General features: G+C 41.8%; 1 protein-coding gene across 1 annotated transcript; it reads right to left on the bottom strand.

Moving 5' to 3' along the window:
• Window positions 1–195: 195 nt before the first annotated feature.
• Window positions 196–3,505, bottom strand: tlnrd1 (talin rod domain containing 1). Its single transcript, XM_031839438.1, has one exon. The coding sequence runs from the start codon at window positions 1,866–1,868 to the stop codon at window positions 804–806; it is 1,065 nt and encodes a 354-aa protein (XP_031695298.1). The 5' UTR covers window positions 1,869–3,505; the 3' UTR covers window positions 196–803.
• Window positions 3,506–10,066: the final 6,561 nt, after the last annotated feature.

Raw genomic sequence — 10,066 nt, 5'->3', positions numbered from 1 at the left:
ACACACACACACACACACACACACACACACATATATATACACACACACACACACACACACACACACACACACAGATATATATATATAGATATAAAGATATAGATATAGATAGATAGTGGGGTGAACAGGGTGGAAGCAGAAATCCCAGAGACAGATGAGTGGAACCCTGGACACATACAACCCAACAACAGCATATCGGAAACAACATGTTTAATTGTTGAAATAAATACTCCATTACATGCATGATCAAAACACTTTAAAATACTATGGGAAGTCTGGTAAATAGTGTAAAACCTATGGCACACACTCACAGCAGCTTTTTACCAATTAGGAATTCACACAAGTTGAAAACAAAAACAAGCATTGAGACACTCAGATCACTCTTTCCAATCTCACAAAGCACATGTAATCGAGTAGGTCAGCCAACCATAGGTTCACACAGTAAGGCTACATCCATCATCAAGGCTGGTGTTTTCACCGGAGCTGAAAACTGAGGTAAACTTTTCAGGTTTGAAGACTGCCATCTGTCGGTGAGAACGTGGTCAGCTGAGCCGAGTCAGGCCCAGAGCGCTCCAAGGGTCCGGTAAGAACAAGGTCTGAGCCACATCCAGCGCGACACAGAACCCTGTAGCGGTATTAGCGCTCCTCTGCATTCAAACACACTTCAGCCACATGTACTGACCCACAGACAGCCTTCTTCTGATGGGACTCCAAACCTGATGAACAGGGATAACCCAAGTGAGTCTCTTTGGTACGTCAGAAAAGGACCGAGGGGACGGGACATCATGTCGCCTCTTCCTAAACTAATTCACAGAATGAGAGTTGACTGGCGGCAGAGTCCTCGGAGAGGAGCGCTCTCTGAGTGCCTGAGTGAGCAGAGTGCAGCCGTCGGACACTGCACACGCTGAGTTACGCAGCCGCTCGCGGTAGTCTGCCATTTTGGAGCTGCTCTCGGGGTGCTGTGCGACATCTCTGAGGCCCTGAGTGAGGAGGACACAGGCTGAAACCACACTCATGGCCCCCCCTAACACTGCAGTCTGTACCCCCTTCCCTTCTGTGGAGATGCTCGCAGCTCTTCCCAGGAATTGAGGCTCTGTGGCAAACCCGACCAGGGCACTGACAGCCTGGACCAGCGCCGCACTAAAGAGAACACAGCGGCTCCTCGTCAGCTCACTGGGTTGGGTTTTCACCTCTTTGACACACGCCAGGAAGGCTGTGCCGCTGGTGCTCATGCTCTTGACACTCAGTTTGAACTGCTCTTTGGCAAAGCGGTCCCTGGACCTCTCGCTGGCTACTGAGGAGATGTCCGTCAGATTCTTGAGGTTGGTGGAGATGTTCTGAGAGAGCTCGAGGAGGAGCTGGGGGGTGAGGTCTGGCAGGGGTGTGACTCGAAGGATGCCGCAGCTCTGCTCCACTTCGTGCCGGCAGCGGGTCACCTTGTAGCGGTCCACCAGGCCCGGCAGGCAGGGCTGAGAGCCGGGGGTCTCCACGGCTGCCAGGTAAGCGGCGTGGGCCGAGCACTCGGTCAAAGACACCACCAGGTCGGCCACCTCCAACAGACGGTCCCCCACCTCTGTGAAGCGGCCCATGTTGAGCTGGCTCTGGATGTCGTGGGTGAGGATGGAGAGCTCTTTAGTCCTGGCGATGACTGTGTCGCGGCACTGGTCGAAGGTATCTGCCACTGCCACGCCCTCAGAGGTCATGACCGGCCTGGTCTCGCTGGACAGCAGAAGGAGGTCGGCTACCAACTGCATTTTGCCCTTACATGTGTCACAGATGGAGGAGAGACGCTTCCTCTGCTGCAAGCTGACACTGGGTGTGCTGGGGGATCCCTCGCTAGCCGATTTGCCAGAGCCACCACTAGCCATAATAAGGAGGGGGGCTGGGGCGGGGGTCAAACTGCTCTTCTGGAGGGGTTCGGTTATTTATAGTTTTCTGTTGCTGCACACTGCATCTCACTGTTTAAGACATTTCCAAGATCAGCCTCACCTCCCTGCTTTCTACACACTCATTTAAATAACTGGCCAAACAGTCTTCCTTAATTTCCTTCAGAGTAAAAGTCACCAACTGTACACACAGAACATGAAGTCTCAATGTAAACATGTAGAAAGAGCTAAACTCAATGACTGCATTTACTTCTGTATGAATAACATTCACCAGTATGAACTGTTGCGTCTCTAAAGTATACTATAATAAAAGTCTAACTATGATCGGCCTTGGTTATTAGTAATATACTATGTAACACAGTCCACCAAAATCTCCACAACTTCAGAGTAATCAGTGTAATGAGCTATATGATTTCATCTTCACTCATTTAAATGCCCTAAACAACATAATCCAAAAGTCAATATGCTCATTGTCGTCCCAGGTTTTCATGGAACAGAAGAATTCACAGGTTGTTGAATTAAAAAAGAAATAACACACAAACTGCAGTGCCACCAAGGTGCCTTCTGAAGGGCAAAGTGCAGACTGACAATCTTTAAAATGAAAAAAAAATGTCAACAGCTCGTTAACGTTTGAAAGAAGAACACGTCCCGATTGGAATGACATCTGCTGAACTGACTCTGTGCTATTTGTGAAACGTTAGATGTCTTTCTTGGGGTCTTTTTATGACTACAGCCAAGAACAACATCAGCTTAACATTTAGTAACTTAAATGGCTTTTCAGTCTTTTCACTATAATCGACAGAATATCATTTTGTGTCCACTCGCAGCAGAGCAAGTAGCCTGAAACAGCACCGAGACCTTGTCCGACTTGTTCCCGATGAGTTTGACCGGCCTGGCGTACTCATGCCGGTTACAAACAGGGCTCCACCCGGGCAGCTCTTCTGGACAGCGGGAAGATTTGTGTTTCCCTCCAGCACCATCATTTCATGAGTCCTCCCAAGTAAAATCCACCGAAAGGACGACTTTCCAACACAGAGCCGTCAATCCACTTTCAACCTTTTCTTTTTCAGACAGAGCCCTGGGTTAGAAGCTAGCAGTTGCTCCGGTCGCTTCGACTCCATATGCATCGTCCGTCTGTCCGCCCTCCACCTCCTCCTCTTCCTCCGCGTCTTAACTCGGGACCAGATATTGTATAGCCCCGCATATCTTCCGAGGGGCTTTGCTTCTCATATCCGCACCAGTCTCTGGTCTTCGAACATTTAACTCACTTGTATCGGGAGGTTCCACTGTCAACAACCTGAAGACGTAGTTGGAAGAAGTGGCCGTTATTCCCAGAGATTCAAAGTCGTGCTGCGCGCTCCCGCTACAGTACTATGAGGAAGCAAGGAGGGTGTGGTCGTGGCTGAACGGCTGCTGGACTCAGTTAAGTTGACGCAAAAGAAGTTGCTCTTCGCTTAAAATACACTTTCCACCCTGTCTGTGAACTGGTTGTTGTCTCACGTTAACGAAGTGGCGAAGGAAGAATGTAGTCACACAGTAGCAGGAGGTCCGAGGAGTTTCGCGACTGCTTTTACTTTCAGGACTGGCTGCTAGTCTGCCATGAGACATCCCTATTACGTCAAGCGACCGGCTAGCCTAGCTAGCTAAAATGACATCGGAAGCTTGAGTTTTCAAAATAAAAGCAGAGATAGCTACCGCTAAGGTGCACTCATCGATATTTTGTTGTTTTGGGAACCGGGCAGAGAGTTCAGATTCTTCAATTAAAACAATAAACAATTTAAATATGATACATATAATATAATATAATTGAACCGTTAACATTTACTGAAATGTTAACAGGAAGGTCTAATCTCACTTTTGTTGAAACAAGATTCATGTGGAAAGGGATCCAACAACATTGAAGTGATGAATTGTACTGCAATGTAATGATGGGAAAATATTCGCTTAATGTCTTGCAAATATATTCTAAAAAATACTGCCAAATATTAGATCAGTGTGGCTTTTTACAATGTAGATCTATCAGTGACAATATTAAACAAATAATTGAATACCTCATGAAAACCACTGCTTTATTTATTTATTTGCTGATTTTGAAAGAACATTATAAAATATCCATATTCGTTGGATACAAGTAATTAATAACACAAAGTGTAAAATAATAACTAATGGCTTTTTTCTATAATTATTCTGCAGTACCAAGATTTAAAACAAGGATGGAGCCATGGAATTATAGCAATACAAATTTTTAATAGAAATAGGTAGGTTTGAGAATAAACAACAGTAACATGTAATAGTTTAAAATATATTTAACCAAATGTTGCTTTTCTCACTGAATTAGTTTTATATTGAATACATTTTCAGTTATTTTAAAACGGAAACCTAATAATGGTAAATGTACCGTGTACACATTGGATCTTTGATTAGCACACATTTTGAGCTTTTTTGGTTGTAATCTGTCAATAAAATGGTCGGATGGCCCAATTGAATGTCTAAGGTACACATTCTTATAAACATGGAATACATTATAAAGGAAAACTTTAAACAGATGACAGACAACGAAAAGGATTGGACCATGATGTAGCTGGTGTACTGTTTTTTCTGGCATCTCTGACATCTGTAACCCAAGCCCTAACATCTCAAATGCTTGTCAACGGTTATCAACATCCAAAATCCAAAAACCCAGCTCCAAGTGACTGACAGCTTCCTTTAAGTATTCCAGTGGTCCAGATAAAAGCCTGGATTATGGATATGAACTTGTTCCTACTTGGTTTAAGCTATACAAGGTATTAATCATATTAAGCAGCATATCATTTAGTAAGATAATTGGATTGGATTTACACTTTTTAGTAAATTACAGTTCTTTTACACAAACTGTTACATATTTGTTATGTTTGGGGAAGTTTAAGTGACACAGCAACACGGATAATTCCCTCCCAACAATGCTCCATTCCCTCATGCTGTAGTTTTTCTCATTGTCATTGAAATGTGAATCCTAGAACTGAAAACAATGATGTCTGAGTCATTGTCCAATCATTAAACTGAGGTGTGGATGGTATCCAATCACAAGAGTTGAAGGGGAACAGCAAAAAGCCAATCCATTTGTAGTGTGGGAGGGACTTTACTGTATTTAATGGACCACTGTGGGAGAAAGAGACTGTGTGAAAGCCTCTTGAACACATTCTTTGACACAGGACACTAATATGATGTGTCTGTGACTTCTAAAAACTGTGTTTACAATTTCCTAAAGTGCTTATAACAGGATCATCAACTGATTGAACCTTGTAAAATTGATACAATTACTATAAATCCTTTTGAGATAGTCATGAATAGAATTATTTTGTATCGAATTGAAATGCACATTTATATTCATTAATTTTTCTCAGTGTAAGATTTTGTGTGATCTTTACCAAGTAAGTAAAAGAGGTTTTTTTGCTGTTTCAAGTAGAGAAAGAAATATTTAGATTTTTTATTTAAGTAGGCTAAAATTAGCAAAGTAAATATACTCTGTTGCAATTAAAGGTCAAGCATTCGGAATTCTACTTCAGTCCAAGTACAAAAGTACAGCAGCAAAATGTACACAAAGTAAAAGTACAAATAAAGCAGAAAGTTTTATGTGAAAATTGTGTCTTTCATTGAACTATAGATGATAAAGCAAATATTGAAATTGGTGTGATCAAAAAATTGACACCAGTTTCTAAAATTATTTTTAACACAAAAAACATTTTTTTCAGACTAAGACTCAATTTTAGACATACAGAATGATGAAGCTCAGGTATGTTGCATGGTAACAAACCCTCTTTTCTTCTTGGTAGGAGGTTGAGATGAACACACTGTTGTACTGTCAGTGAGATTTGCAGCTGCACAGGGCACAGTGCCATTGGGTGGAGTCCGCCGGAGAGGAAACAGCTCTACAGTTTCTGTCAGCTAGGCTGATCTCTGAGCTCCACAACCCCATGAACTCTGCTGGCCTTCACACACTGCTTTCTAACAGTGCCACGGTAACATGGCCATGCTCACTGAGGAGAAATAATGATTTAATAATGTTATGCTCAGGATTGTAGCAGCAAAGTTACCGTAGACAAATGTAATCTAATAATGGGCTCTTATCATCTACTGTGTTTCCTGCCTCTGAACACAATGGAAGCTCCTCCCTGACCTCAACAAAATACTTTCACAAAAGTATCAACTTTGGCATCTGGCCTAAATACTTTTGTACTTGAATGATCATCATTCTGGTGATGTTTCATATTGTCAGCAAATCTGCAATCCCACCACATGTGCACTAATGCACAACTGAAAATAGTCCCCATCAAATGCACTATTTCCCCCTGTTTGAGTGACATTTGTGAAACTGTAGTATTATGACGATGATGATGATGATTATATATATTTGAGCTGTATTTTAAGATTTACATCTTCAGTAGGAACCAAAGGGCAACCCAGATCAGAGCCACAGGGAGGGTAGGGAAGTCACAAAGTCACTACTGGCTAATTTGATAATCGACTATTCTGTTTATTGTTACTTCGATCTGCAATCAAACTCCAAACAACAACGCCCCAAACAGGCCTTTAACAATCAGTATTCACCCAGTCCCAGAATGCAGACTATAGATTTTAAAATCTCAAACTCAGGAGTCAGTGGGCCATTTTGTTATCCTCACACAGGTAATCAGAGGGTCATGGGAATTCAACAAAACCACCTACATGTGTTTTGTAGATCAGTAACTAAACTAATTAGATTAAGCTTTGGATGTTTTCCATTCTGTGGGAGAAGCTTGTTGTGGTGCGAAAGGTTAGTCAATGTACAATCGAGAGACAGACCTGAATGAACATTCTCAACACAGAGTCAGGCATGTTCAATGTGAAAACTGGACTCCAACAAGCCCTCGTCTCCGCTTATGTTTGTAATATTGATGGACAGGATATCAGCCAAGGGTATCTAAGATGACTTCATTGAACATCAATTGGCTTAACTGTCTGATGAAGTCAATTTCCATCAGAGCACCAAATGAACACACTGTGAACAAATTTTTCTCAGAGGCCTGTCACATGTTGCCGCACTTTTATCCAAGGTGCTTGGGGGGTTATGCTCATGTATAAAGAGAACTGATACAGCGTTGGAGGTGGCACCCCATTCATTCTTATGAAAGTTATGATCAGACGTGCATAAGCAACAGTGGTGGGCCGTCAGGGCCTGCAAGGCCTTCTCTGCTGGCCTAGACAGAATCACAAAGTTATAGCTATTTTATAATTTAACAATTTTTCATAAATACACTACATATATTATAATTTCTAAAAATATTTTTCCCATTATCTTATTTTCTCATTGCACAGCTACTGTCTTCCTCAGTTGCTCTGCTTCCAGTGCAGCTTGTTTTAAGTAGAGCTTTTATCCAATCAGATTTCACCTTTGTGTCTCTAAGTAAGAAGAGAGGCCTGAGGCCTGCAGACTCACAAGTGAATCCATTTGCAGTTCAAGTGAATGGGGACGATATTGTTGATTGTCATAGTGTTCAACCAATCAGATCTTTAGTTTGACATGTTGGGCGTATTCTTTGACATGTCAGAGCCTTCTAGCTGGCCTACAAGTACGTGATTGGTCAGTGGGCTAGCATGATATGTTGGGCGGTGACAATCCCAATATCTGCTGCCTCTGTCGAGCGGACATTTTCAGCCCTCAAACGCATTAAAACGTATTCAAGAAATACAACTGGGGAGGCTCGACTGTCTTCACTGGCGTCCATGAATGGAGAAGGACTTCTTACTGGAACTAAAATGCACGGATGTACTGAACAACCGTGAGATTAAACTCTATGTTAACAAAGAAAGGAGGATGGACTTTGTCTTTAAATAGTGAACAGCAGCTCTGGTAAGTGAACTGCTCTTGTTTTTACATCTGCAGTAGCTTTAACATGCTTGTTTATATATTATTATTTGTACAACTTGTTTTTATGAAGATGGATTTTTGTTTGGTTTTATATGTGATATATTACATCCTATGTTGCTCTGGGGACATAGTATTTAGTCGGTGCCAGTGTTGCCAACTAGACGACTTTCTCGCTAAATCTGGTGACTTTCTGAACCCTCATGGCGACTTTTTTTGTTAAAAGCTTGGTCTGGGACAAACTTTTAGTCAGAATGAGTGTGGTTGTGTGGTCACACAATTTGGCAAATTTTTCATGGGCGCAACCCACATTCTCAGCTGTGCTGCTCATCCCAGAAATGCATGATCCTTACAAATGGGGCACCATTTAAAAGGTAAATAAACAGGCTTTTCAATGGTATACAATTTATTGCCAAGAAGCATTGCTACAACAGAGAAATAATCTACCAAACACTGATTTTAAAGAATTCCGAATCAGAAGGATGGAAAAATGTCTTGAAGATATTTTAAGGGTTGAAATATAAATATAACCACAGAAATAATTCCGGCTTTATTTTGAAATTCCTACATATGGCATGCGTACCGCTAGTGCCGGTCGGCTTTTTGCAGCTCTGACGCGCCCCCTCGTCTTGTGACCGGTAGACTCCAGAGCCAATGACAATACACCATCTGTAAACATGGCGTCTGACTTCAGGTGGAAAAGTGTTACGGTAGTGCTCCTTCTGTGCACACATTTACTTTGTATATTAGCGACTGACAACAAAGAAAAGCCCAAGAAAAAGAAGGATATCCGAGACTACAATGATGCAGATATGGCCCGGCTCCTGGAGCAATGGGAGGTAACGTTAACGTGAATGTTTTCATTAAGTCAGCCACAGACATTAGCAAGCAGCTAGCCTAGCTGTTAGCTAGGTATGTAGCTAGTTTAACGTTAAGTAACCATGCATCGTCAGGAACATGGAAGTCTTCGGTGTCCACGCGAACAGTAATAGTTTATGACAATCATTAGACCCATGTTTGTAATAGTTGTTACAACCTGAAATGGGAGTGGTGACGTTAGTAACGCTAGCAGAGAGATTATCTCGCTTTAGTGTTGTAATGTGACTTCATAGAGAGAGTCGTTCGTTCTGTTCTCCACCAACGTTACTCCATTCACAGAGGTATCAGCAAAATGTACAGTTTGAAGTGTCAAAAGGAAAAGTGTTTGGGCAGAACAAAGTGCCCACGTGAGTGGTCTAGTACACATGTCAGTACTCTAAAGTGTACTTTAAAACTCTGCACACAATGAGCACAGTCAGCTTTATTGGTCAAGTGTGTGTGTGTGTGTGTGTGTAAGCATACGAGGAATTGTTCTCAATACTAAAAAACGGAACAAGTTAAAGGGAAATGGACAATACAGCTAAAAAGGACAACAAATATAACTAGAAAATGCACTGCCTGCAGAACATGCGTGGGAAAGCTAAGAGAAATCACAAAGCATTGCTGAAAATACAGAAATATGAAACTACCTGCCTTTAAACTGTTGAAGCCTAAAAGCCATGTTAAGAAGTACATGCACTGCACTGCTCAAAGGCCTTCTAGTTGAAATGTAGAACTGGAAGCTAAAATGCATTATCTAAAGAAGCTAAGAGCTGAATTACAATGCAGGAAAAGCTTGAAGCTAAACAATGTTACTGTCAAAGTAATAGGAGTAAAAGTAGTAGTAGTGGTAGTAGCAGCAGTTGTAGTAGTAGTATTAGTAGTAATAGCAGAATAAGTAGTAGAAAGAGAAATAGTGGTAGTAGTAGTAATAGTAATATTGGTAGCAGTAGTAATAGCATTAGTAGTTGTAGTAGTATTGGTGTGAGAGATAGAGAGAGACACACAACAGAGAGAGACAGAGAGACAGTGAGGTAGTTATACACCTGAAACATCTGAAGCTTTAGAGTCTCTCGGTGCTTTGAGCCAGATAATTCAAAAGCCGTACGTCCTATTGCTTAAATGGGCACATCATCTGAAAGAGGATCAATATCTACATTTAGATGTGTTATTATTATAGATGTGTATGAGAAGTGAAATGTGAGAGGCTTATAAGGGCTAACTGTAAAAAGTGTGACTAGGAAAGCATGAATGCCGATGTCCTGATCGCATATTTGACTGAATATTGGTGGATAATGATCTCAGTAACGTCAGTATGTCACACTGTGATGGTTAACGGCAAACTGTGTCATTAATCCGTGGTTCAGGGTGGGTCCTCGCAGATCGGCAATGGACGGCATATATATATGTATATATGTATATGTATATATATATGTAT

Source organism: Anarrhichthys ocellatus, unplaced genomic scaffold (assembly GCF_004355925.1).
Source record: "Anarrhichthys ocellatus isolate YVR2014 unplaced genomic scaffold, GSC_Weel_1.0 scaffold1606, whole genome shotgun sequence".
Taxonomy (NCBI): Eukaryota; Metazoa; Chordata; class Actinopteri; order Perciformes; family Anarhichadidae; genus Anarrhichthys; species Anarrhichthys ocellatus.
Note: the sequence above shows the minus strand (reverse complement) of the source record. Positions and strands in the feature narration are given on the sequence as shown.